This window comes from Macaca mulatta, chromosome 8 (assembly GCF_049350105.2).
Source record: "Macaca mulatta isolate MMU2019108-1 chromosome 8, T2T-MMU8v2.0, whole genome shotgun sequence".
In the NCBI taxonomy this organism is placed as follows: Eukaryota; Metazoa; Chordata; class Mammalia; order Primates; family Cercopithecidae; genus Macaca; species Macaca mulatta.
In genome coordinates, this window is record NC_133413.1 from 111285866 (window position 1) to 111313101 (window position 27236).

The 27236-nt window shown below is 41.9% G+C and overlaps 1 protein-coding gene and 1 long non-coding RNA gene across 21 annotated transcripts in view; one reads left to right on the forward strand and one right to left on the reverse strand.

Moving 5' to 3' along the window:
* YWHAZ (tyrosine 3-monooxygenase/tryptophan 5-monooxygenase activation protein zeta) overlaps positions 1-26043 on the reverse strand; it is a 42079-nt gene extending 16036 nt beyond the window's left edge. For 3 of the 20 annotated variants that reach the window (XM_077942629.1, XM_077942641.1, XM_077942636.1), the window contains exons 1-3: positions 25933-26043; positions 25500-25710; positions 21257-21561 (exon numbers count right to left, since the gene is read on the reverse strand). In XM_077942629.1, coding sequence (XP_077798755.1) covers positions 21257-21550 — 294 coding nt within the window. In that variant the 5' untranslated portion in view covers positions 21551-21561; positions 25500-25710; positions 25933-26043. 20 annotated transcript variants of the gene reach the window in all.
* Positions 1147-2453, forward strand: LOC144330831 (uncharacterized). The gene is made up of 2 exons (XR_013397385.1): positions 1147-1275; positions 2250-2453. It is a non-coding gene; the product is annotated as an uncharacterized LOC144330831 (long non-coding RNA).
* Positions 26044-27236: the final 1193 nt, after the last annotated feature.

Consider the following 27236-nt stretch of genomic DNA (forward strand, 5'->3'; position numbering starts at 1 on the left):
AGGGCACGGTGGCTCACTCCTGTAATCCTAACACTTTGGGAGGCTGAGGTGGGAGGATCACTTCTTGAGACCAGGAGTTTGAGACCACCCCAGTGAACATAAGATCCTGCCTCTACACAAAAATTTAAAAGTTAACCAGGTGTGGTGGCACACTCCTATAGTCCCAGCTACTGGGGAGCTGAGACGGGAGGATTGTCTGAGTCCAGGAGTTTGAGGCTGCAGTGATTTATAACTGAATTGTACCACTGTACTCTAGGACAGGGTGACAGTGAGATTGTCTCAAAAAAAGCAATACTGCCTAATCACGTCCTTCACTTTTCAGTAACTTTAACCCCTTCTATGTATGTAGAGATGAAGGCCATAAACACGTGCAGTTACTTAAGAGTGAACCAATCACTGAAGATGTTAAATTTTAAAGCTATACTAAAAACTTAAGTTTTTAAGGAAAGGTGTTGATAAACGCTACTAAAATGAGTAATCTGTCTTTTGTAGGTAGTAACTTTGGAATCCCTACATGTTTTATTTTACACTGGGGTAATATGCTGAACTACTTTAAGTAGTTCCCTGGAAATTAAAATGGCAGTTAAGCACTCCTTTCCCCAAAGTTGAACACCGAATTAACCATAAAACAACTTTAAAGCTATTTGTTAGAACCCACAGGTAACAGGAGAGTTGGGTAAACAGCAGTCAGGCTGCTTATTGGCCCAATGATAGACCAAAAGAACCAAACAAGTGGCAAGTGTTTCTGGTGAGATGCTGACCATAAGAGCTGAGAAAGGTGGCTGGGCATGGTGGCTCACACCTATAATCCCAACACTTTGGGAGACCAAGGTGGGTGGATCACGAGGTCAGGAGATCCAGGCCATCCTGGCTAACACGGTGAAACCCCGTCTCTACTAAAAATATAAAAAATTAGCCAGGCATGGTGGCGGGCACCTGTAGTCCCAGCTTCTTGGCAGGCTGAGGCAGGAGAATAGCGTGAACCCGGGAAGAGGAGCTTGCAGTGAGCCGAGATCGTGCCACTGCACTCCAGTCTGGGCGACAGAGTGAGACTCCATCTCAAAAAAAAGGAGTTGAGAAACGCATAAATGGCGTACTTCTAATAAATCGTCCAATGATATAAGCTAATTAAGATTTAAAAACCAAGACTGGATTAAAGATTAAATTTAAAGGGGCTAATACTGTAGCTCAAAAAAAGCTAACTATAAAAGAACATTTTCTGCCAGGCGCGGTGGCTCACGCCTATAATCCCAGCACTTCGGCAGGCCGAGACGGGTGGATCACCTGAGGTCAGGAGTTCAAGACTAGCCTGGCCAACACAGTAAAACCCCATCTCTACCAAAAATACAAAAAATTAGCCAGGCGTGGTGGTACATGCCTGTAATCCCAAGTACTCAGGAGGCTGAGGCAGGACAATCACTTGAACCCAGGAGGTGGAGGCTGTAGTGAGCCAAGATCACACCACTGCACTCCAGTCTGGGCAACAAGAGTGAAACTCCAAAGGAAAAAAAAAAGGAACATATTCTCAGCCTCAATGGGATGATATGCCTACCAGAAAGGATGTGATTCCACAACCAGGAATCAAAGTTATGGCGAGTATACTAGAAACTGTCAGGATAATGGAAAGAACAGGACATGAATGGCTCCAAGAGACAAGACCAATTAAATTTAGCAAGAGGGAAGATTTCTGTTCAGTATGAGAAAACTTATGAGTGATCCAGTACTGGAACAGGTCACCTGCTCAGTGAATGCCCTCTTTTCACATAAAGGTATAATAAGAAACTAAAGAGGATAACTTGGGTATTTTGTAGAGGGGATTCATAAATGTCATCTGTTTCTTTTAAAAAAATTTTAATTGACATAATAGTTGTACATATTTTGGGGGTACATGTGATATTGATACATGCATACAATATATAATGATAAAATCAGAGTAACTGGGATATCCATCACCTCAAACACTGATTTTTTTTTTTTTTTTTTTTTTTTTTTGAGACAGAGTCTCGCTCTGGTGCCTAGGCTGAGGTGCAGTGGCATGTCAACTCCCTGCAACCTCCGCCTCCCAAGTTCAAGCGTTTCTCCTGCCTCGGCCTCCTGAGTAGCTGGGATTACAGGCGTGTGCCACCACACCCGGCTAACTTTTGTATTTTTAGTACCGATGGGGTTTTGCCATGTTGGCCAGGCTGGTCTCGAACTTCTGACGTCAGGTGATCCACCCGCCTCAGCCTCCCAAAGTGCTGGGAATACAGGTGTAAAGCCACTGCACCCGGCCTCAAACATTGATCTTTTATTTGTGTTAGGAGCACTGCAATTTTTCTAACTACTTTGGTAGAAGAAATAAATGTTAACTATAATTTCCCTGTTGTACTATCAAATACTAGAACTTATTTCTACTAACTGGATTTTTGTACACGTAGTCTTTTTCAATTCTAAGGGAAGACAGAGTTCACAGAATTAGGTTAATGGTAATATAAAAGAGGCAATTAAGTATGTTGCTTTGTCAAACTGACCAAAGAATAACAAACCCAAGTTTTCCAGATTTGGAAGCCGGAAGATAAAACCAAATGTAGGATAAAAGAATGAAAGAAAAAGGAAGCAGCACATATCAGAAAGCAGCAGTTACAACAAAGCAGAAAAAAACATGGCTAGAGAATGGATGGGAGGAAAGGGCTAATAGCTACTTTCAAAATATGTAGTAACTTCAGAGAATATCCTGCTCAACACAGAAATAAACCTCCTAAATTTCGTTCACCTACAATAGTACAATGAAAGCAATCATGACTGAAATAAGGTCTGAAGTAAAAAGGGGAGGGAGTGGGCACACCATAATATAAGGAAGTATACTAAGTGTCACAATTTCAACTGTATTTAGAACGAAGTCTCGCTCTGTCACCCTGGCTGGAGTTCAGTGGTGTGATCTTGGCTCACTGCAACCTCCATTTTCCAGGTTCAAGTGATTCTTCTGTCTCAGTCTCCCGAGTAGCTGGGACTACAGGCACACGCCACCACACCTAGCTAGTTTTTGTATTTTTAGTAGAGACAGGGTTTCACCCACGTTAGCCAGGCTAGTCTTGAACTCCTGACCTCATGATCCACCTGCCTCAGCCTCCCAAAGTGCTGGGATTACAGGTGTGAGCCACCGTGCCCGGTCAACTTTTGTAAAACAAGGGCTAAGTTGACTGAAGGTATTCAACTTATAAAATTTTTCAATTATCACAGTACATTAAGTTTTTAAACCAAATCTAAAGAGTCTTCAGGTCAAACATTCTACACTCAAGCACTAAATCAAGGCTAAATGTTAATCTGTTGAATCTTCCTGAAATATAACCTCATTTAGAAATCCACAGTATTTCCTCAGTTTACTTCAAAATGTATATAGTTTTACTTTTTTCCCTCCCATTAACTTTTTAAAAATTTTTATTTAGAGATGAGGTTTGCTCTGTCACACAGGCTGGAATGCAGTGGCCCCAACATAGCTTGCCCGGCTCCCATTAACTTTTAAATGTTTTTTCATGACAGCCACTGTCTTTTAAAGATATCACGGCCAACATTTTAAAAAAATACCTAACATTAATTTGCTGAATTAGAGTTAATGCATTTATACAGCAGTCACCCTAATAATATTAAGTGGGATAAGAAATCATTTACTCAGCAGCAAAATGCCACAAGAAGCTGGTATATAATACTCTGGTAAATGGCTCCTAATCCAGAGTTAAATATGTGACATGGGCTCTGAAGAGAGGACACTAATCCTTAACCTAACCAACAGGTAAATTTGAGATTTTAGAAATGAAAGAGATTTTTCTCTCTATTGTACCATAGTACAATTAACCTCTTAGATTGTGAAAACACTTCCAAGAAATGGGGTTCAAATAACATTTTTCCTCCCAAGCCAGTTTCCAACAGATGCCTTAATCCAACCAAAGTCTACATTCACACTGATGTTTTGTCTTTAAGTCTATTAAAATAAAGGAACCACATAAATTGACCACATAAATTGAACTAGACCACATAAATTGACAGGTGGTCTAGTTCTGATCCCTTCTTAGGATAGACTCAACCTGCCCCTACTAATACGAATTTTAAAAACACTCACTCCTGCCTGTGGTCAAATATTCCTAGTGAAAAGTTAATGAACTGAGAATCCATCTCTAGTGATATGCCTTTCTCACTGGTCTTTCAGTATGATTACCCCTAAACCACCAAAACTGCTGCCTGAGCTGGTGGCAAGACTTTAACCTTTTTGGCATTCAACAATTGTTAGAAGAACAGCTTGATGTAATGCAAATCGTATAAACTCTAAAACCAGGCAGACTTGAAATTCCACCCTAACCCATTAATTTTGAGAATTTACACAACAGCTAATCTTTATTTTCTCACCGATATGAAAATCCACATCAGAAGGCTATTATGTGGTCTAAATGAACGTACAGACAGGAAGGCACCATTCACACCTCCCAACCAAGAGTAGGCACTCTACTCACTGGTTGCTCAGTTACGTGAAAATAAAGTATGGAGATTCTGACATTCAAAAATCTGCTTTAGTGCTCTTGTACTCTTAAGTACATCATTTTAGCTTTGGTAATCTAAAATTTGTATAACTAGGAAAAATGGTGAAGATGCAAAAAGTTTTCATTTAAAAACACAGGATTAAGACATATCAAAGAACAAAAGAGAAAAAGAAAACATTTCCTTTAGTACTTGGTTTCTCCTTTTAAACAACAGACTTGTTAGGAACACAACCTATGGAGACAGTCTGCTTAATGCCTAAATTCAAACTTCATCACCTTGACAAAACTCTGAAATCTTCCTGGGTCTCAGACTCTCATTTGTAAAGGTGAATATTAGTAGTAGACATAATGCACAAGGTTGTTGTAAGGATTAAATGAATTAGCATGTAATAAGCATTTAGCAGAGTCTGGCAAATAGTAAGCAACAAAGAAATGCTGCCATCTTTTTGGAAGTTAAGAGTCTAGTATGAACCAAATTAGACTTCAAGTACTGTTTATACTGCAGTAACTCATCTTAACCTACCCACTCACCCACCCAGAAGCCACCTTAGCTGGGACTCCCTCTTATGTGAAATAATTTCCTAATATTTAAAATTAACTTATTTCTCCCAACCATGGTATATATATGGTACAAATCTCTATAAATAGGTACATTTTCTAGGAAAAAACCCTAAACAGTAACAATACTTCAAATTTATGGCTTAAAAGTTTGTCTCAAGACCCCTTTATAGTCATAGGAAAGTAGAAAACTAAGATCATGGTGGTGGTAATTATTTTCCAAAGTTTTCGTTTTTGCTCCAAAGCTTCAATTTTATCTTTGTCAAAAATATCATTTTCCCTTAAAGTGAGAGGCTCAATTCATTTGTTTGTCGAATACCTAAGTCTGAATACCCACAGCTTATCTGCCTGCAGTTCTTTCAAGAAAAAAGTGTTCCATGAAAAAAAAAGAAAAGCAGCTAGTTTATCTCACAATTCAAATAACTATAAGTGTTTTTCTTAGAGACAACCATTGGACTTCCCATTCTGCCTCACTGAAAGATGTCTATTTAAGAGCTATTAATAAAATAATGTTTCAGATTCAAGGACATTAAGAAAAACCAGTTCTTTTTGTTTTTAAAAGAAACAGTGAGTGCATAATGGTAAAGAAATACAATAATCACTAGTACAGTATAGTACCACTGCCTTGATTAGTGATAAGGAACCAGTAAGTTTGAGCTACCCTTGTGTTTGCACCAGTGCTAAATGGTACAAACAAAGTGATAAGAATCAGTAATAACAGTACTTGCTATGAAAATAGTTGTGACCTAGCTGGGCGCGGTGGCTCACGCCTGTAACCCCAGCACTTTGGGAGGCCAAGGAGGGTGGATCACGAGGTCAGGAGCTCAAGACCAGCCTGGCCAAGATGGTGAAAGCCCGTCTCTACTAAAAACACAAAAATTAGCTGGGCATAGTGGTGTGCGCCTATAATCCCAGGTACTCAGGAGGCTGAGGCAGAAGAATCGCTTGAACCTGGGAGGCGGATGTTGCAGTGAGCCGAGACTGTGCCACTGCACTCCAGCCTGGGTAACAGAGCGAGACTCTGTCTCAAAAAAAAAAAAAAAGAAGAAAATAGTTGTGACTTGACACCTCCCCAGAGGACTCGCAGTGGTTGGCATATCACTTTAACAACTGTTGACTTAAAGTAAACTCTGCTATGTTGGTACACTTTACTGAAACATTTGTTTTTTGCCAATCGTACCTCAATAAAGCTGGAAAAATAAAGAGAAGAATCTGTGCTAAATACCATTCCATACCTAGCTCTAATGCTATGTTCTCCCTAAAGCTGATTCTTCAAAGCTATTCAGCTTCATCTACGTTGTCTATACAGATAGTGTGTAGTGTAGAGCTTTTTAACTGAAGAGCAAAAAGGGAAATATCCTAATTTCTGTCAAGAAAGGACTAACGGCCAGGTGTGGTGGCTTGTATCTTTAACCACAATCACTTTGGAAGGCTGAGCTGGGAGGATTGCTGGAGGCCAGGAGTTAGTGACCAGCCTAGCAATATAGCAAGACCCCGTCTCTACTAAAAGTAATTTTAAAACTTAGCCTAGTGTGGCCAGACGCCTACAGGTAACGCCTGTAATCCCAGCACTTTGAGAGGCCGAGGTGGATGAGCACTTCAGGTCAGGAGTTCAAAACCAGCTTGGCCATCATGGTGAAACACCGTCTCTACTAAAATCACAAAAAGTTAGCTGGGCATGGTGGTGCATGCCTGTAATCCCAGCTACTTACTTGGGAGGCTTGAGGCAGGAGAATTACTTGAACCCGGGAGGCGGAGGTTGCAATGAGCCGAGATTATGCCAAAGCACTCCAGTCTGGCCAACAAAGCAAGACTCTGTCTCAAAAAAAAAAAACTTAGCCTAGTGTAGTGTGCACTTGCACTCCCAGCTACTCCAAAGGCTGAGGTGGGAGGATCACTTGAGCACAGGATGTCACGACTGCAGTGAGTGAACCACTGTACTCCAGCCTGAGTGACAGAGGGAGACTCTTTTTTTTTTTTTCCTTTAAAAAAAAAGGGGGTCTGGCTAAGTAAGTTGCTACATACCCAAATAACAGAATACTACACAGACATTAAGAGTGAGGAGGTACGGGCTGGCTACGGTGGCTCACGCCTGTAATCCCAATACTTTGGGAGGCCGAGGTGGGTGGATCACCTGAGGTCAGGAGTTTGAGACCAGCCTGTCTAACATGGCGAAACCCCATCTCTACTAAAAATACAAAAAATTAAGCTGGGTGTGGTGGCAGGCACCTGTAATCCCAGCTACTCGGGAGGCTGAGATAGGAGAATCTCTTGAACCCAGGAGGAGGAGGTTGTGCCATTTGCACTCCAGCATGGGCAATAGGGCAAGACTCTGTCTCCAAAAAAATAAATAAATAAAGAGTAAGGAGGTACCTGTCAATATGAATCATAAGATATACATCAAAGTGTGTAGGGGGTACAATTTACAAAACTAAGTATATGATCTATGATCCTTATTCTTCAAGGACAGAATTGTTTGCTTTGTGCATAAATTCCCAGGATACACAAAGGACTAACAGAGATTAACTCCAAGAAGGCAGGATGATTACAGCAGTTTTATTTTTTCCCTCTACATGCTATGCTCTTAACACCTAAATTCTTATGTGGAGCAAGTACAATTTAAAATAAAGATTACCAGCCTGGGTGACACCCCGTCTCTACTGAAAAAAAAAAAAAACATACAAAAGTAAGTTGGGTGTAGTGGCACACGACTGTAATCCCAGCTACTCCAGAGACTGAGGCAAGAGAATTGCTTGAACAAACCGAGGAGGTGGAGGCTGCAGTGAGCCGAGATCACACCACTGCACTCCAATGAGTGAGACTCCATCTCAAATAAAACAAACAATTATGGTTTTGCACCTTTAACTTTTCACACACACACATACTCTTAACCTACTTAGAGGCTCTATTAAAGGCATGTTCTACACATTTTAAGCACTCAAAAATATTAAATTCCTTGACTGAATAATATATGCATAACTTTAATAGCTTCATCATTTAAATAAAACAAATTTTAAAAACTATCTTGGAGCATCCTAAAAACTATTTTTCAGAAAGTCTTCATCATCATCAAGAGTGTATTACCTTACCAAATTCCTAAACAGTTAAGACGAAACCTGATAGAAATTATTGAGGTTGACACTACATTCGATAATGAATATTCTGCTGTAAGACATAAAATAATGTTCTACTTTTCTGAAAACCTAAGAAATGGCTCATTTAAAAATAACAAGTGAGTGCTGAACTATACACATATTTTCAGAAACAGCAGCATAGGGTCAGGCTAAGCACCTCCTAATGGATAAGCTCCAGGTGTCTATGTAATGAACAAAGAAAAACCTAAGAAAAATCCTGCAGAGAGAGCTGGAAGAGAGTGTGAGGCTGCAAGGCAGAGTAAACTTGTTAAAAGGTCAAGGGTCCTAGATTATGGTACTAATTCTGCTAACTAAAAGGCATGACAGGCATTTCAAATACAAAACTGTGACCAGCCTCCTCCTCACCTTAATCTTCTTATTTCACTACAGCATTAATCTCAAAATCTCCCCTCCAAAGCCAGGAAATCTCCTCTAATATAATGAATTTCCCACCCCACCACTATCCCTTACATTTCTTTAAATTCAAGATCACTTTTTTTTCTTAAAAGAGAATCAGAGAATTTATACACTAAGGGTCCTTAGACCAACCACCAAAATTATGAACAAGAACTCAATCATGAAGTATTTGTACATTTACCTCAGCCCTGAAGAATAGCCACCCTGCCACTATACACTCAAACCACAGTGCTATGTGCTGTGATTTGGGCTTGCCAACTAGAACACAAGAAGCCAACTAATGAAAATAAATTCCAAAGAAAATTACAAGTTATGGAGCTGGGATCATATTTTCCCCTTTGAAGAAGCAACCTATTCAGTATAAATAGACACAGCTTATTTAAAAAGTACTTGGGCAAAATAGTTTGTAACCTTTGACAAAGTAATAATAATCAAAGTAATAATAATCGTAAGGCATATATCTTTAAAAAAAATTCAATGGGTATTTTGCACCATGGGGTGTGTTTTCAGAAGTCCTAACAGCATAATGCACTATCTAAATACAATTGGTTAATTAATAGGACACCACCATGCGCCTCCTAATATAATGCACTGAGGAGGACACCCTATCACTTCAAGGGATTCTCACCAAAAACTCGCAACCTAAATTTAATCATGAAAAATCACAAGACAGACTGGGCACAGTGGCTCACTCCTTGGGAGGTTAAGGCGGCCAGATCACTTGAGGTCAGGAGTTTGAGATCAGTCTGGCCTGGCCAACATGGTGAAACCCTGTCTCTACTAAAAATACAAAAATTAGCTGGGCATGGTGGCGGGTGCCTGTAATTCCACCTACTGGGGAGGCTGAGGCAGGTGAATCGCTTGAATCTGGGAGGCAGAGGTTGCAAAGTGAGCTGGGATAGCGCGCCACTACAGTCCAGCCTGGGGGACAGAGTGAGACTCCATCTCAAACAAACAAACAAACAAAAAAAAAACAAAAAAAAGAATCACCAAACTGAAACTGAGAGACATTCTACAAAATAACCAGTCAGTACTCTTGAAAATCAAGTGCCAAAATCATTAGCGGCAAAGACTAAAAAAAGACTGATCCACATTAAAGGAGAGTAAGGAGACATGTAATCAAAATGCAAAGTGTGATTCTGGATGGAATTCTGGAGCAAAAATAGCAAATTACAATAAAACAATTTGCTAAATTTAATTAAAATCTACAGGTTACATAATAGTTTATCATTTATTTTTATCAATTTCCTGATTTTAATAATTATAGTGTAATTAATAACATCTGGACAATCTGGAAAAATATATGAAAAACTCTTCATATTTTTCCAACCTCTTTCTAAATCTGAAATTATTTCAAAATGAAAAGTTAATACATTTTAAAGAAGTCCCTTTTAATTGTCTTTATTTCTGAAAGATACCCTTTTTCATACCCTTTTTACGCTCGTTTTTTTTTCAAATTTCCTTATGTGGCTGATACTACTTTTGTATTTAGGAGAGTAGTAGTACAAAAACAATGATACATTTGTAAAGAAAAATATGTGGGGTGGAGGAGAAAGTTCTCATCTAGTCTTACAAGAGTATTTGACCTACTGGTCCTAATATTAAATTTAATTTGCACAAAGGTAATTAGACATTAAGTGTCATTAGCAAATAGCAAATACCCCCAGAATATCAAAGCAAAACAATCAACCTCTAATGAGACATTTATGAACTGAAATTTGCGAACACAGCTGGGCTAACTTTGACATGATCTCACCAAATATGTGAGTGGGAGAAAGATCCATCAAGCCTCCATAACCCATTCCTCTGTTTCAGATTGTACTGTCATGGCTGTCTTCCAAAACAACAAACGAAGAGAGAAACATTAGGACATAGACATGCCTGCTTTCATACAAAGCATACACACATCAAAAGTTAAAAGGTTGAGGTAGCAAGTAACTGAGGCACAAGAGCCCTCAAAAGTGATTCTCAGTAAGTACAGCACCCTAAATATAGTCTAAAACAAAAATCGGCCGGGTGCAGTGACTCACACCGGTAATTCCAGCACTTTGGGAGGCCAAGGCGGGCGGATGATCTGAGGGCAGATGATCTGATGTCCAGAGTTCGAGACCAGCCCGACCAACATGGAGAAACCCCATCTCTACTAAAAATACAAAATTAGCTGGGTGTGGTGGCGCATGCCTATAATCCCAGGAAGCTGAGGCAGGAGAATCGTTTAAACCCGGGAGGCAGAGGTTGCAGTGAGCCAAGATTGTGCCATTGCACTCCAGCCTGCGCAACAAGAGTCAAACTCCATCTCAAACAACAAGAACACTCCACTGTTTTCAATGAAATTAAAGTCATTAATTTTGTTATTCTGACAACTCCTCATCCTCCCCTACAAACCAAGTATCTTGATGGCAGATTAAATGTTATGTTTCAATCTACAATAAGGTGATACTATATTAAGGGACTACAAATATTAATGCTTACTGTATGACCTCATGAACCCCTGAGCTGCAGTGTCTTGATCTGTTAAAATGAAAAGGCTAGATCAGATGTCCCTTCAAACCCTAAATTCAATAAGTCTATGAATTTTTTGCATATTTAAACACATTCTACAAATCTATAAATATAAAACTCCCAGTTTGTATTACTCAATTTAAAAACTCACAAAAATACCCCACAAATGTCATTTTAATAACATCCTCATTAATAGGAAATTTAATTCCAACTCTTCAGCATAGTGTAGTTCAAATTTCTAATCTTGTACAATTCTCTTGTGCAGAGATAATTTTCCTATAATTTTTATTCTGTAGAGCCACTGGGCCTTGTATAATTGCTAGATCTCTTAAAATTTTGAAAAGAAATCATGCAAGAAGCCAGTAATCTGTCACACATTACAGGCCCAGAGATTTGGAAATTAATCTCTTACTCCCCCTTGTGGCTGGAGTGGCTTCCATTCTTTGATTTGCAATTTCCTCACTTGCTTTCAACCAACCAATTAGAAAAGTGCTCCACCAAAAATGCTAATGATTAGGAGATGTTAATAAAATAAGTCTTTGTAGACATTTTGACTTGAAATTCTTACCTTTCTATGCAATGTGGCCTAACAGAGTAAGATTTTAGACTGTGAACTTATGTTCTATGAATAAGGTCATTTATAAGCAGGCTTGTGCCCAAGCACTTAACGCATTTTCCATTAATAGATGGCAAATCTGCATTTTTAATCAACAAGAAATCTGGCAAACCAAAAGTATATTATCCCTGATGTTTAAGAACTGTTAAAGCCAGCCTAAAACTTCATTATTCAATGTAATTCCTGTAAGAGAGTAGCTGCTCCCTGATATTTACCCCAAAACAAAAGATACCTGCACTAAACAATGCTGATAGAAAGCCCGGACTGTTCTAAAACTTTTTTTTTTTTTTTTTTAATCAACTGGGTGAAAGGGCTAGCAAGAAGCAGGAATAAAAACTGCTTAACTAGCCAGGCGCGGTGGCTCACGCCTGTAATCCCAGCACTTTGGGAGGCCGAGGCGGGCGGATCACGAGGTCAGGAGATCGAGACCATCCTGGCTAACACGGTGAAACCCCGTCTCTACTAAAAATACAAAAAATTAGCCGGGCATGGTGGTGGGCACCTGTAGTCCCAGCTTCTTGGGAGGCTGAGGCAGGAGAATAGCATGAACCCGGGAGGTGGAGCTTGCAGTGAGCCGAGATTGCGCCACTGCACTCCAGTCTGGGCGACTGAGCGAGACTCCGTCTCAAAAAAACAAACAAACAAAAAAACCCTGCTAAATTAAATCAGGTTCAGAGAACGGTCTCCCTCCAAATCATGAATGCTAGCAAAATAATCCTAGAAGGAATCAGCGTTTTAAGAACATCTGAGGTTGGGTGTGGTGGCTCACACCTGTAATCCCGCTTTGGAAGGCTGAGGTGGGTGGATCATCTGAGGTCAGGAGTTCAAGACCTGCCTTACCAACATGCAGAAACCCTGTCTCTACTAAAAATGCAAAAATTAGCTGGGTGTGGTGGTGCATGCCTATAATCCCAGCTACTTGGGAGGCTGAGGCAGGAGAATCGCTTGACCCAGGAGGCGGAGGCTGTGGTGAGCCAAGATCACGCCATTGTACTCTAGCCTGGGCAACAAGAGTGAAAACTCCATCTCAAAAAGAAAAAAAAAAAGAACATCTGAACATCTGAAAACAAATTTTGAAATGTTGCTCCTAAAGATTCAAAGTGAAATACTAGGCTGGGTGCAGTGGCTCATGACTGCAATCCCAGCACTTTGGGAGGCCAAGGTAGGCGCATCACGAGGTGAGGAGATCAAGATCATCCTGGCTAACACAGTGAAATCCTGTCTCTAGTAAAAATACAAAAAAATCAGCCAGGTGTGGTGGCGCCTGTAGTTCCAGCTACTTGGGAAGCTGAGGCAGGAGAATGGCATGAACCTGGGAGGCGGAGCTTGCAGTGAGCCAAGATGAGGTGGAGCTTGCAGTGAGCCAAGATCACGCCACTGCACTCCAGCCTCAGCAACAGAGTGAGACTCCGTCTCAAAAAAAAAAAAAAAAGTGAAACACTAACAAGTATCAAAAAGAACTTAGGTATAAACTTAAAAATTATTGACACTCTCACTGAAGGCTTTCCTCTTCTCCCCTCCCCCAGGATCTAGGCCTGGGCTGAAGTTTCTCACAAACCAAGGCCCAATTTACCATTATTTCCCTCACAATGCTTTTTGTTGGTGGTGGTTGTGGTAGTTAAAACGCCTCATTTTTCATCGGGCTTTTTAGCTTGTATGTGCACACTATGTATTATGGATAAACTACATAGGGGGACTATATTTTATCAGCCCCTTTTTAAAAACGGCTAAAGACCAGCTTTTCCATGTTCAATGAATTTGCAGTACTTTTCCCTCTTTGACTTGTATTATTTGTGCACGTCTATTTCCCTCTCCAGACTGAATAGCAGGGCTTTTACATTGATTTTTGTAATAGCACAGCGCTTATAAAATAGCAAGTTGTCATCCCTAAATAAAAAATTTCAGCTTTCTAAAGTTCTCTTAAATTTAATCCAAAATTTATAAATCAAACCACAATAAAGTGATATCAGAGGTACAAAAGGTAAAGCAGTGTATTTGCTATTTAACACCACCACAGGGGTGTGTTAATTCAACAATTTCCCCAAAACATCCTAGAGATAGATAGTATTATTCCCATTTTGAAGACGTAGAAACAGTAAGAGAAATGCAGTAAAACTTACCCCAAATCATACGAATCAAAAATTCAAAAGTCTGCATGGCCCATGCTAACTTTTATCACCTCTCTTTAAGTAAGGCAGTATACGCTTTAGTATCCTTTATTTTTCGAAATGTTACACAGAGATATGTTTAAAGTTTTATCTCTGCTCCAATTAAAAAAAAAGAGCCTGATGATAGTCCTCCATTAGATAGCAACAATCAAAGGGCAACTGTGAAGGAAAAGTCGTTACTCTTACAAAAAGCGGGCTGCTTGAGTTGTCTTATTTCCAAACATCTTCCAAACACAATGCTAAAGGACTCATCAAATTGATGAATTGAGAACTTGCCTGTTCTAGGCAAGAACTACAGCTTGCCTATGTAACACTACCCTCAACTGCCAATTCCACAGAATCACATTTTAAGTAGGTATTTTGCATAATATTTTCATTAAGTTTCTCTTGGTTGAATGTGGTCCAAATATGTCATTCTAAACTCTGGACAATGTTTATTACGTTTTAAGGAGCAAAAAAATTATAAGCTGAGTGTTCGTTAAGCCTTGGATCAACAAATAGGTCTTTCTCAGAAAAGCATTTGTAATTAATCACTTAGATGAGAAACATTCTGCATACCACTGGGTTCCTTGATATAACGCTAATTTCTAAAAAACTCTAGATCCCTAAAATTGTTTGCAAGTTAGAAATTAACTGCCACTAAAAAACATTTCTAGGCCGGGTACGGTGGCTCACGCCTGTAATCCCAGCACTTCGGGAAGTTGAGGTGGGTGGATCACCTGAGGTCAGGAGTTCAAGAGCAGCCTGGCCAACATGGTGAAACCCCATCTCTACTAAAAATACAAAAATTAGCCGGGCATCATGGTGGATGCCTGTAGTCCCAAGTACCTGGGAGGCTGAGGGAGAATCGCTTGAACCCGGAAGGTGGAGGCTGCAGTGAGGCGAGATCATGCCACTGCACTCCAGCCTGGGCGACAGGGTGAGACTCTTGTCTCAGAAAACAACAATGACAAAAAACAAAAAACAAAAAAAAACTTCCCAACTCATTAAACAATTCAAATAAAATACTAATACAACAAAAATTGGGCAGTCCCTGCAAATTTAATGCAGTAATCTTTCTTAGATTTTAAAATTCAACACATGCATACAGGCCAACCCATTAAGCAAATCTTATGTTGGTCTGCTTAACTTTATAGATTAATACTTGGCTGAAACTATCTTTACATTCTTTTACCTGTTGTTACCACTGTAAGCATTTTTATTTGGGGAAGAAAGGAACTTTCACAACAAATCCTGTCAAAAGAAATCCGTAAGAGTTTACATGCTGAAACGTTTTAATAACCTATCCAATGTAAACAAAAGGGCAGGTGTCACACAAAATGATCTTACTGATACTAAGTCAGCTATATTCATCCACATGGCTTTGGTGCCTGAAGATCCACGTTATTAGAAAAGACTGGCAATAGAAAAACAACTAGTGAAATCTGCCAATATGTAAAACTCTATCCTGCACTACACTACTACTTCTATCACATTATACCTTACCAGAAAACAAAACTAGATCAATAACAACTGCTATTGCACAGTAAATTTCACAGATATAAGCTTTTCATAATTACAGTGAATTACTGACTAGAGAACAAGTGAATGATCGGTTACATAGAAATACACATAATAAAAAAGAGAGAACTGCTAATATGGTGGCCAAGCACACCATTCTTCCCACACCAAAATTTAAATTTGTGCCATCTAAATATATCAAAGCATATATACTTCGATATGTACTTTACAAATACACAAATGTTTTCAAGGAGAATAGAGCCAATCTTCTGATGCTGAAAGATATTCTTTTATGGCAGAAACCCTCAGGCCATAAAGATGGTAATTAGCAATGGTTTGTAACAGGGACAGTGAGAAGACCAAACTAAAGCTAAAAGCCTCTTGCAGGGAATTCTGGCAAGGATCAAGCAAATAGATGGAATGAAATCAGCGTTTCAGAAAGATGAAAATAAGAAATATATGTAATAGAGAACTGAAAAGGAAAAGTAAGAGTAACAAGTCCAAGTGAATGACCACAAGCAGCAGTAAAAAGTTGTTTATAATTTAGCTTTTGTCCATTAAGAGCACATCAAGTTTATCCTTACAGTATCATTTTCCTATTTGGCAATGTACACTTTTCCAAGTATAACCCTGGGAACTATACAATTCAGCATGAATGTAAAAGATAGGGAACCAATGATATGGGAAACATCAACAGCTTGTAATCTGAAAATTAAGTCAAAGTTGAGTCCAGCATGTCATGTGATTAAGTCTAGAAAACATGCTAAAATTGGGTAGTTATAAAGGACAGGCAGTTTCAAAAGGAAGAGGAACACTGGCTTTGAGTATATAGAAACTGACAGCAGTTCTAAGGCCCCTAAAACCTTGAGCAGTGTTTATTCTCTGTGTAAAACTGTCAGAGTAAAGCAAAAGCTATGGGAACTAGGATGAAATCACAATAGGGAACCAGAATTCTACAAAAAATTCTAAGAAACTTATTAGAATTTCAATAAACTGTATGCTAAGTTTTAAAACTTACTTGATACCAGAACACCCGTCATTTTGACTTAAAAATTCTCTCTCACACACACTTCAATATAAATATGCCAAGAGTAACTTATTTTGGAATCAAAAATTTGTGAAATTAATCCATAAGTCCAATGACATTTAATTCAGTATTATAAAGGCAGAGCTAGTTTCCCTTCCCATCAAACAACAAAGGCCTCTCTACCTTTCCATTCCCTTTATTTTCATCATTTCCACTTCATATACCTCAGACTTTTTGTATTTGTACAAATATGTCACTGGGTGTGGCACTTCGCATTTTTAAAAAAATGAACTTTATTACCAAAGACACTGTACAGGCCAGGTGCAGTCGCCTACAACTGTAATCCCAGCACTTTGGGAGCCCGAGGTGGGCGGATCACAGGGTCAGGAGATCGAGACCATCCTGGCTAACACGGTGAAACCCCGCCTCTACTAAAAATACAATACACTTAGCAGGTGTGGTGGCAGGCACCTGTAGTCCCAGCTACTCGGGAGGCTGAGGCAGGAGAATGGTGTGAGCCCAGGAGGCGGAGCTTGCCGTGAGCCGAGATCACGCCACTACACTCCAGACTGGGCGACAAAGCGAGACTCCGTCTCAAAAAAAAAAAAACACCGTCCTATTTCTTCCTTCCTGGGACCAGAACTTGAATTCTTTATACTTCCAAACATACCAAAACCACGAAGACATGTAAATATACAGTATATCTTAATAAAATAAAATAGTAACAATAGATATAACACTACAGAGTTCTTTGGAGAAGGCCTTATTTTCCAATGAGCTGCCTAGTGATTTGCATCTTAAAAACTACATAGCAGTTTTTAAAGCCCAAGGCATGTAATAATATATTCAGACTACAAGGGACTCAAAAACTACTTGCTTTCTTATCTTATTTGTTTAATGGTAGTTCTGTGGGCTGGAGATAAAAATCGGTGCCCCATAACCACAACTTAAAATTGCTCTGAGCAAATAAAAATGTAGAGCAGCAATAAAATAGAACTCAGTCGAATTAACTGAATCACTATTAAGATTACTGAACTGCAGTTGCCAACTGTTATGAATGTTAGACACACAATTTTATACTGCTTCCTGTCGTAGACTTCCTATAAAGTCATTCTTTGCCTATAGCAGTGGATTTTAAATTTTAAAATGAAATCTTTGAAAATCTGATGGTTGGCATGGACCTTCTGCCCCAGAAAAATGCACAATCTTAAAGGCTTCGTCCATCTTCTAAATTCCATTCATGGACTATAAGTTAAGAGACCCCTGCACTATTACAGGCAGGCTCACACTTTTAAATAGAACTGAAAAGCTAAGATAAACAGGACACAAAAGGTAGTCAAGGTGCTTTACCTCTCATTCCCCACAACCCTGGGGGATGAGAATTATTCCTATTTAATTGAGCTTAGTTTTCTCAGAGGGACTGAGTGATTTCCTCAGGCCATGCATCTATTAAATGGTAAAACTAGTTTGATTCAGTATCTTGAGCTCCATTATTCACCTCGACATACTTCTTTGAGTTTGAAATAGTCTTCCTAGACTGTGTTTCCTTGGTATTCATTTCATCAAGTGCAAGATAAAAACTACCCAATTTTTGGCTGCCATCTTTCAGGTTTAAAGAGGTGCTAGTGTTGAGTCCCTCCCCAACTACCAAGAGAGTTTCTGTCTAAGCATCTGGCAGGAAAGGCAGATTGCATTAGTTCACATATTGCAGTTTCAAATTAACACATGGAAGAGAAGAACTCGAAGTTCTTTTACATAATGAAAAGTCCACCTTGTGAAGAACATGCCAGTGACCACTTTCCACGGTAATGCTCTATTAACTCTTGTAATAAGCAACATGGTCCAAGCTCTTTGCTTATTAAATGGTTAAACAATTGATAAATACATGTAACCAAAATGGGTTACTAAAAAGTTCTTCAGAAAAACTCAGAACGTTGGAGATTAGCTGCTTTTTGTAGGAAGAGTATATTTTCATAGCTATTATAAAATAGGTGCTCAATATAAAAAATCTGGTTATCACTAATGCCACCAGCCAATACCATTAATTCTGCAAAGGGATTACCTGCTTATTTTTCTCAAATTAAAGTGTGTGTGTGTATATATATATATATGTATATGTGTATATACATATATATCTCTCAAAGCCCAGAAAAGGCTGGAGTAATAAAAAATTATAATTGATTTTTTTACCATGTAAGATCTCAAATATATAATTTAAAATATTTTTAATAATCATTAAGTAACAATGATTCAAAAACTTTCTCTAGTAGAAATACCAGTTCTGCTACACTTTATTCTTCCATTTCACTAAAAAGGGGAAAAGGAATTTTATGCAATGTTTCCAGAGTCGATGTGACCTATTTGAAATAGATGGTAGGAAAAAGAAGCCTATTATCTGTAAATATCAAATTTTCCCAAGCAGAAAAAGAAAAAGCCAGGGAAATTTTGCAGTGCTGCTGACCTAATTCTATCCTTTCTCAAAAAAAGCCTTTCTGCTTGTTTAACAAATATTTGAGCATCTACTACACGTTCTGAGTATGCAAAGATCACTAAGTCTTACTCTTAAAAAGACTAAGGCTGGAAGCCAAAGCTTGTTTAGAATTCTCTTCGAACCCACTTGTATAGTAAAGAAAACTCTCATTCATCCAAACTTTCAAAGTATAAATACCATTTAGACTTTTTAAGAAGCCAGTGCTATTCTAGAGGGTAACGATGTGAGTAGGGACCAGAATCAAACTCCTTAATAATCATAACAACAAGAAGCTATTAAGAGATTATCTTGTCATCCTCATCTACTGGTTCTATGCAAAAAATTTTTCTTGATAAGGAAACCAAAGGGAAGCATAGTCAAAACTGCTACAAGTTGGGCCAGACATGGTGGCTCACCCCTGTAATCCCAGCACTTTGGGAGGCTGAGGTGAGTGGATCACCTGAGGTTGGGAGTTAGACCTGACCTGGTTACCAGCCTGGCCGACAAGGTGAAACCCTATCTCTACTAAAAATACAAAAATTAGCTGGGCGTGGTGGCGCACGCCCTGTAATTCCAACTACTAGGGAGGTCAAGGCAGAAGAATTGCTTGAACACGGGAGGCTGAGGTTGCAGTGAGCTAAGATCATGCCATTGCACTCAAGCCTGGGCAACAAGAGCAAAACTCAGTCTCAAAAGAAACACAAAAAAACAAACCTGCTACAAGTCTTTTCCCAGGAGAAGACTCACAATGACAGGAACTTTTATACTTTGTATATGGAAAACATGCACATACCTACCTGGTATTGCAAATAAGCGTGTTATTAAAAGGTAAATGTCACATTCCTTTTTATTCCTAAAATTGACTTTTGTCTTAAGGGAAATGTTAACTTGTAACATATCCTTTGAAGCCCAAATAAAAACTTTTTGATCAAGTGTAACACCAGACTGAACAAAACTGAGTTACACTTACACAGATATTAGTAAGGAGAGCAAGGAAAAAAAAAAAAAAAAACCCAATACATTTTTTATTATAGAAAAAAAATCACATTTTCAAAATTTAAATATTCTTACTACCTTAGCAAAATCACAAGATAGGTATTTGTCACTTGGCCTCAATAAAAGCAAGATATTCCTTTTTTCAACTTAGATACAAATAACAGCTATCATTGTAAAGGTTTCAATAAGAACAACAAAAAAAAAGCCCCAAGACAGATGTCTCATTGAGTTTGTGATTGTGAACCCAAATAAGCATGTTTTAAAAAATCACTATTATTTTAAAAGACAGTGTCAAGTATCATTTGAGAAAAATACAGTTTAGGAATTGATGCTATTCCATTAGTAAATACAAGTGTAAAGAAATGATAGCATCATCACAACTGTAACAAAAACCCCAAACCCACAACCACATCAGACATTATCCTATTGCTCATTACAGTACTTCTTCCATATAAATAAGGTTCATATAGTAAGTAACACACCTGGATTTCCATACTGAGTCCCACATTCAGTAACCTGTCCAGAAAAATCGCGATGCTGCTGCCCCTCTTTGTATATCAGAGTCCTGCCATACTGGTTAAGTGTAACCATTTAGCAAAATCACTTTAAATATTATTCCAAAAACTGCCAGCTTGGATTTTCTACTAGTTTATCCTCAAATTTAAACTATTCTTGATCAAAAAGCCCTACTTTGTATGACAGATTAAAATTAACCAAAATGTAGTTTAATCATTTTAAGCGTAGTGCTTCAACACAGTAGGTACTGAATACTTAAAATACTCGATTCAAACTGGAAAAATCAAGCTTGAGTTATTCATAACCTTTCATCATGGTTGCGAGTGTTCAAAATTTATTTTCAAGAATTCAATGCAGGAAAGAGGTTTCATAGTCGTGACGCCAGAGTTTTCTGCATGGCTGACTCATTACATTAACATTATAGCGGCTAATCCTGAGAAGAGTACTATTTCTACAATCAGTATCCTATTACATCTCTCTTACATAAAATATGTAAAATTCCTTTATCCATAGATGTACATTTAAGATAACCAGCTATAGAGCTACCACAAATGTTCTAACCATAAGTAAAGCAGTAATACTATTAGTTTATCTTTTCAATAATACTAAAGTCTGTTATTTTTAAAACTGAACTGTTTCATCATCATTATTACAATTACTTTACATACACATATCTATAATTGTCTTAACATCTTTTTAGTTATGACACCATGAAGACTTTTAAATCTGAACACACAATGTTTAGAAGGAAAAGATAAACCGAAGAAAACGTTGAGAGTAATGTAACTGATACTCATAGGAACCTTACAGTATAATGAAGCCAGATTCAATTGATTCTCACCAGTACATCATTGCAGATATCTCTTAGCTCCGTCTCAATTTTCTCTCTGTATTCTCGAGCCATCTGCTGTTTTTTCTCAGCACCTTCCGTCTTTTGTTCAATACTTGAGACGACCCTCCAAGATGACCTACGGGCTCCTACAACATTTTTATAAGCAACTGAGAGAAGATTCCTCTCCTCATTGGATAATTCAGCTCCTTGCTCAGTTACAGACTTCATGCAGGCTGCCATGTCATCATATCGCTCAGCCTGCTCGGCCAGTTTGGCCTTCTGAACCAGCTCATTTTTATCCATGACTGGATGTTCTGCAGGGGGGAAAAAAAGGAGTATTTAAAATTTTTCCCATCAAAATAAACAGACTCAAAATTATACCTGTGGTAAATGAGTTTTTTAAACCTGAAATCTAACTGCCTGTGGAAGACTGTTCACATGAAGAATTAAAATGCAGCTTCACAAAAGGATAGTCAGAAAAGGAAAAAAAATTCAGCATACTCAGCATCAGAGGTAAACTTTCAGCCATTAACACATCAGTGTAGCAAAACTAAAATTTGTTCAGAAGATACAGATTTCACATAAGGTCAAAATTACTTTCAAAAGCTGCCTCAAAAACTTACCCCTAATCTTACTTGACCAAAATCTCAACTCATTTCCAATACCACTAAGTGATCTGAAATTAAGCAGCTTTTCTTCCATAGTAAAAGCATTGTTTACAGAGAACATCTGGATTTCTATCATATTTCCAGAATCATAATTCTTGTCAGTTTAACTCATGTCTTTTTACTTTCATAATACTTTCGTCAGGAGTGATTAAATTTTAGTTTTAGTGTTACCCCCACCCCAAACCTACTAGATCTCTGCAACATTTGCCAGCCAATAATAGCATAACAATTTGGGGGGAGGAATGACCAAACTGTTTGTTTTCAGATATTTTGAGTATAAATCCACCACAAAGGATCAATATCTGACCCTAATGCCTCAACTCCTTATCTTGTTATATGTCCACATGCTTTAAAAATATCCACAAGTCATGGCACTTCAACTCTTACTGTGAGTACTAGAATATATCACGTTGGAAGTACTTGATTTACAAGTGTTTCCAATGTCATTGCTCCAGTTGAAATGCAGAAGTGCTGCATTTTGCGTCTAGCTGTCATACTGTAATTGGATGTTATCACTCAAGCTGTTCTTCACCATGACTATCCACCTAATTCTCTTTCCCTCGCGTTTTAGTTTCCTAGACCTTTTCTATTTACCTCAGCTACATTTTTCTGGAAAGATATCCTTTGGCAAGTTGGCAAACAGCACAAAGATACTAATCCACACAGCGATACCACACCAAAAAAAAAACGACTTGAGAGAAAAATACACACCCTGAATGAAGTGCACTTTTAAATTATGTGAACGGAAGAGTTCACCTTGGAAGCTGACTCTCGAATATTAATCATCTTTTGCCTTCCCAGGGAAATCTCACAGTATTTTTTTAACTAAATGAGAACAGGTCCCCACATTTTAAACAAATTACTTAGCCACTTTGGATACAAGGTACTGGCTCAATACGTAAACTATTTAACCTTTATGTCGGCATTATTTTCCTCAGGTGTCTAAATTACTAATTTTTCCCTTAGGATCTCAGAAACAGTCTCTGGTTAATTCTGCTTCTAATGAAAAATGATTTAAACCAGTACAAAGGATTCTCTACCCAATCACTTCGGTACAAGAGGAAGTGGATAAGGTTTCTCACACAGTAATGAGTGCTCCAAGGCCTCGCCTCTACACTGCGGGCAGGACTCACCGCACCCATTTAACCCTTACCTGACTTGAGACGTCGACTACGGCGAAACGAAAACCGGCAGACCCGGACTTTAAAGTGAAAATCCTCCGGTCCACTTATCCGCAACCACCCCCCTCCAGGCTCCGCCCAAGTCGGAGCCTCCGCTCAAGTCCCCGACTCTCCTTTGTCATGGCGGATCTGTGTCAGGGAGCCCAACCTACTGCAGAGTGTTAATTCCCCCCTCCTCCGACCGAAGCCAGAGGGAGGAGCAGCCCGCGCCCCCGCCCAAGCCGTGGCGCGGCGGGTGGGGGGGAGCGAAGCCGCCCGACCCCGGGGCAGAGACGCCACAGCCGCCCGCAGAAGCGGAACCACTACCAGCCCCGCCACGGACACACCCCGCTCTCCCACCCAGCGCCTTCCCCGCCACCGATCAGCGCCGATGCCCGTGTACAGCGTCTCTAAGGGACCGACAGCTGCAGGTGGGGGAGGGGACGAGAGCCACACCCAGCAGAGCGGGCCACCAGCGGCTATGCTCAGGGTCACCCGCCCCCAAAGCAGGATATGCGTCCCCAAACCGAGCGCAGGGAACCTCCAGTTCTAGTCCATCACGCACGGAAGCCGACGCGGGCTCCCCACCCCGCTCTCTACCCCCACCTGGACTCGCAGCCCCCGTCCGCACCTCCTCCGCCCGTTCGAAAGGAGCAAAAAAAGTCAGACCCATCCCCCACCCCCACCAGGAAATTTCAAGTCCTTCCTCCCACCGCGGAGCCCACGAAATTCAGCTCTAGGTCCCAGGAGAGCCCCACCCCAAAACCTCACCCCGCAGTGTGCTCCCCCTCGCGCCGGCGCGCGGCCTCGCCCCGGTCTACCTGGCGGGCGCCGCCGTGCCAGGCCTGGGCTCCGGCCCGCTCTCGGCCAGGCCTTTCCCTCGCTCCTGGATCCCCGAGGCCCCCGGCCCCTCCCCGCCGCGCCGCCGCCTCCCGGGGTGGGGGAGGGCCGGGTCCCGCCGCCGCAGCGCCCAGCGCAGAGGCTGCGCGAGGGGGAGGGGGGCGGGGGAGGGGAAGGAGGGGGCGGCCGAGGGAGAGAAGAGGGGGCGGCCTCACCTGCGCCACTGCGATGCCCGCCGCCGCCGCCGAGTCATTATCTCGGGCGGAAGCGAGAAGGGCGACGAGGGAGGGGGTGGGAGCCCGCAGAGACAAGGGTGGGGACGGATCGCGGCCGGCGGCGCCCCGGCCATGCCTCGTCCACCTTTGGGAGCCGGCGACAGGGGGATCCCCGGGGATCTCGCGTGTGGGCGCCCTCCCCACCCCCGGGAGCAGGACGGGGGAGCGAGCACCGATCGGCGCCGGGGCGTCGATGCGGAAGCAAGGAGTCGGAGGCGGCCGCTAGCCGCCCGCCCGAACTCAGCGGAAGAGGAGCCGCCGCCCGTGTCCGCTGAGGAGACTCCGCCTCAGCCCGGCGCCGCCACCGCGGGGCTAGTGGGGATGAGAGGACGGAGCGAGGACGGCTCCCACGCGTTCGGAAGGCTGGCCTGGGACAGGAAGGAGCGGGGCGCGGCGGCTGCCAGGTTCCTCACCTGTGTCCGGAGTGGGTGGTGGCGGCGGACGGACAGGGGCTCAGCAGTCTCTGGGCGGCGGCGGCAGCAGCAGCGGCGAGGCTGAGACTCTGTCCCTGGATCTCGCTGCTCACAGGCTACAGCCGCTCCGCAGACACGGGGTTTCCTCCAATCACCAGCCCCGGCAGCAGGGGCACCACACGCACGATGACGTCAAACGCTGCTATGGCAACCGTTGATTGGTGCCCACAGCGATCTGGGCCCCGCGCAACCGCCGCTCCCCGGCGCGCGTCTTGCCCGCCCGCGCTGGAGAGCGAGCGGAGGCGCGTGCGTCCTCGCCCGCAGCCGCCACTTCTCCCACCCCGCTCGGCTCCCAGCTCCTCTACTCTTGTCCCGAGTGCACCTAGGCAGGAAGCTTTTTTTTTCTTTTCCCGCAAACCCCCCCACTCCTCGCCTTCCCCTTGGGTCCCCGACGCCCTCTCTCTCCCTCTCCCCTGTGGCCTCCGCGGGTCCACTCTTCCTCTCAGCCTGTGGGAAGGCGCTCTCTCCCTACCCCCACCTTAGCTTTCGCTCAGGCCGTCTGCGCTTGCCCCAGTCACTCCCTCTGGAAGGGGCTCCCGTTCAGCAACATCCGGGACCTTTCACATCCCCCCACCTCTCCCCGAGGCCCGGCCCGCCCCGCCCCGCCCTCCGTGCTTCGCGGTAGTAACTGCCCCAGGGCCGTCCCCGGGCAGGATGACGAGGGTGGCTCGGCGGCTCCGGCATTGTGATCAGGACTTGCGGGGCGGGGGCCGGGCGCGGTCGCACGGCAAGGGAGGGTTGTGTGTGGTGCGCTCCCCCCGCCCCCCCCCGCCGCTCCCCTTGCCCGGAGGGGCGCGCGGCCCCTCCCGGCCTCCCTCCCGCCGCCGCGGCTTTACCTGCTGGCTTGGGGGAAGCGGCCCTAGACCTTTTATGGCTCGGAAACGGGAGTGAGGCGTCCAGCCCGAGTGTGGCTGAGTGATGGGGAGGCGTTCCAATCGAGAGCTCGGGATCTGCGCTCGGTGACTGCCCGAGGGGACAATGGGTGGGCGCCGAGGTGGGGACGAGATGGGCCGGGCCGGGCCGGGCGGAGCCGGCGGGAGGTGAGGCCTGGAAGGAGGCGCGTCCGCTTTAGGGAAGCCAGAGTTCCGAGGGGAAAGGACAACCTTCTCTGGCGGAGGGCTGGAGCTGGTCCTGGCAGCCTTGACCCGGAGACAGGCAGTCAGGCGTGACCGCACGGACCCGTTTCTCGTAGGCTAGGTTTTCCTACCCAAATAAAGCTTTCACGTGAAGACCTCATACTGCAGTGACTTAACACATGACGATCATTACCTTTTTGTCTCCTAGAAGCAAGGTTTGAGGGACGTCGTAGTCCCCAGGGTTCCAGCTGGCGGTGGGAGTGGACCACGGGCCGGGTGATGAGCGAGGACAGTAGCCCGGAAGAAGGGGAAGGAGAAGGGCGGAAATTGCAGGTGCCTGAACGGGTAGGGCCTCCGCCCAGTTGACTTAAGGAAGTTCAGAGAGAAACATTCACAGTGCGCTGCCCCTTCACTCTTTAAATGTGTTCGGGCTAAGAAAAGGTTAGTGCCTGGATGACCTGCAAAACCACTTGCAACAGTCATAGAGACTGTACGGTTAGCAATGAGAGCGCTTGGAACTCTTTATTTTACGCTTGTGTAAACTCCTCATTGATTCTTCCAACGTATCTTTATTGAGCTTCATTTAGCCCCATGTTCTCTACAGAATTTAGTTTCTCAGTAGTAGACACGAAATGACTGAGTCCTCGCTCTTCCAGTACATTGTCTTTCTTGCATAATACAGTGGACCACAAAGCTGCTCTACAAATTACTTTTTGCTTGACATGACAGCTGGCATTTAGATAGTACAGACCAGAAAGAGAGTTTCCAGTGACCAGTTCCATTTCAGTGGGTTTTTTGTTGTTGTTTTTCACAAGCTGCCAAATCACAAATTCATGGTAGGTTAAATAGATGAACAAATTGGAGTTTTATTTCTGAGATGTTAGGGTCAACTAGCTTTGACTCCCAAGTAAATTCTTTTTAGGGCGTGACTCACTTAAAATGACTAATATTTCAAAAGCTATTTTTTTAACAGTTTTTTCCAGTTTTGTAGTAGGCACCAGAAATTTGACAGAGGATACTAAGTTAAACGTTTTTTAAAATGGAAATTCATGTTTCTTTAATGTCTCAAATATATGTCTATGTAGCGTGTATGCCTTTTGTTTCAGAGGAGGTTAAGGGGTTTCTCTATAAATTGTGAGTTTAGGAAAGAAAGAGCTAAGTTAGGTTTTTGCCTCATGCTTTAATAGAAAGGCATTTTTTAGCGCAACAATAGGCACTGTTAGGTTTTACGTACTCAAGTCAACGTGTCTGCACAATAAAGATACAATGAAGCTGCAAGAAAGGAACAGGGGATGTTATGAAAGTCCTGAGGAAAAGATCTTTCAAGAAATAAGGAATAACCTATGGCATACAGAGCAGAATAAATAGAACCTATGAACCCTGGGAACGTTGCTGGAGACTTTCACTAATACCCTGACCTGTTTTATTTTCTTCAATGCGCAACTCTTACCTCACTCAAGTTGGTTAACCTCTATGTGCTTTGATAGCCACGGCAAT